This window comes from Simochromis diagramma, unplaced genomic scaffold (assembly GCF_900408965.1).
Source record: "Simochromis diagramma unplaced genomic scaffold, fSimDia1.1 OVJJ01000567.1, whole genome shotgun sequence".
NCBI lineage: Eukaryota > Metazoa > Chordata > Actinopteri > Cichliformes > Cichlidae > Simochromis > Simochromis diagramma.
This window is the reverse complement of record NW_024386973.1, coordinates 32,501-33,742: the sequence shown is the minus strand read 5'-3', so window position 1 is coordinate 33,742 and position 1,242 is coordinate 32,501. Positions and strand designations below refer to the sequence as shown.

Below are 1,242 nucleotides of genomic sequence, written 5' to 3'. Positions count from 1 at the left end.
GCAACATCACGAATGTCTGGAATCTACAACGGAGGTTGTTATCCTTTGGGACAAAAAACAGACACAAAAAACGGGTGTTGACACACTGATCTAAAATCAGACAGAAAAACAAAAAGTTATTTTACTGTACAACCACGAACATGTTTAAACGAATTTCACAACTTTAAATAAATGTGAAATATGCACACAAGTTTGCAAACAACAAAGTTATTTGCAGCCATTTACCTTTTACCCCTTTTTTTTATAACCATTAAACTATTTCCAGAACAATCAGCTGTTCTGCATTCAATAAGACGCCACAAATTATTTGTGCGACTCCAAAATAATCATTTGGTGTCCAGTATAAGCAGAAGATCAACAGCCTGATAGCTGCAGGTCTGACAGCAGCTCATAAGCAGAGAGGTCTCGCTGCTGTCCTCAGACAGTCAACATGAACTATTGAGGAACAAACAGGCGTTTATATTGTCATCATGACTCTGGTTTTACACTGGCCGATCAACACAGTTTATAAACTGGTATATGTCACCTTGTTGCTTTGTCTGTAAGTGGTCATGTGATTGACCACGACTCCTTTATTCTTCCTCAGTCAAACAGCAGCACTCATGCGATTGTTTTGCCCCTGAGCTCCAGCTGTTGTGCCAAAAAGTGATGGTCTGTCTGCGGGAGCGGCACAGCTGCTTAAAGCTGCAGCGCCCAGATTACTTACAGCTACTTCCTGCGGTAAGCTGAACACAGCTTCAAACCGGTCTGTTTGCTGAACATAGTAACGACCACATTTTCTTGTTAGTAACTGTAACGGCGTTGTAACGATAGGAGGTAGTAATCAGATTACTCGTTATTGAAAAAAGTAGCGCCGTTACTCCCATCACTGGTAACGAGCAGTCCTGCAGAGCTCTCCCCGTCTTTAAAGCCCATGAAAGGTTTTCCTTGCTTGTTGAACTTTGGTGACAGAGTGCAGAGGAAGTGCTCGTCTGCGTCACGTTAAAGGAACCTGACTCCATCACGTTCTGTGTTTCCAGCCTTTACTGGTGAAATGTCTGGTTCTTCCTGAGAACCACTGAGAAGGCCATAACCACCGCTAACGTGCAGGCAGGTCAGTAACTGGTCTGGTCACCTCCTCACCTGCAAACTTTAACAAACTGCACAGACCTCATTGGTTGACTGTGACATGGATGCAGCCAATCATTCTGATCTTCTGGTGCAACCTGATGTTTCTAGGAAGTGAACTTTGGCGTGTTGGAC

The 1,242-nt window shown here is 43.6% G+C and overlaps 1 protein-coding gene across 1 annotated transcript in view; it reads left to right on the top strand.

Moving 5' to 3' along the window:
* The first annotated feature begins 470 nt into the window (after positions 1-470).
* The window catches only part of LOC120738307 (dynein heavy chain 5, axonemal-like), a 3,544-nt gene continuing 2,772 nt past the window's right edge, over positions 471-1,242 (top strand). The window contains exons 1-2 of the mRNA XM_040039495.1: positions 471-479; positions 1,219-1,242. The exon at positions 1,219-1,242 is cut by the window's right edge and continues 81 nt beyond it. Coding sequence (XP_039895429.1) covers positions 471-479; positions 1,219-1,242 — 33 coding nt within the window. The remainder of the gene's footprint in view (positions 480-1,218) is intronic.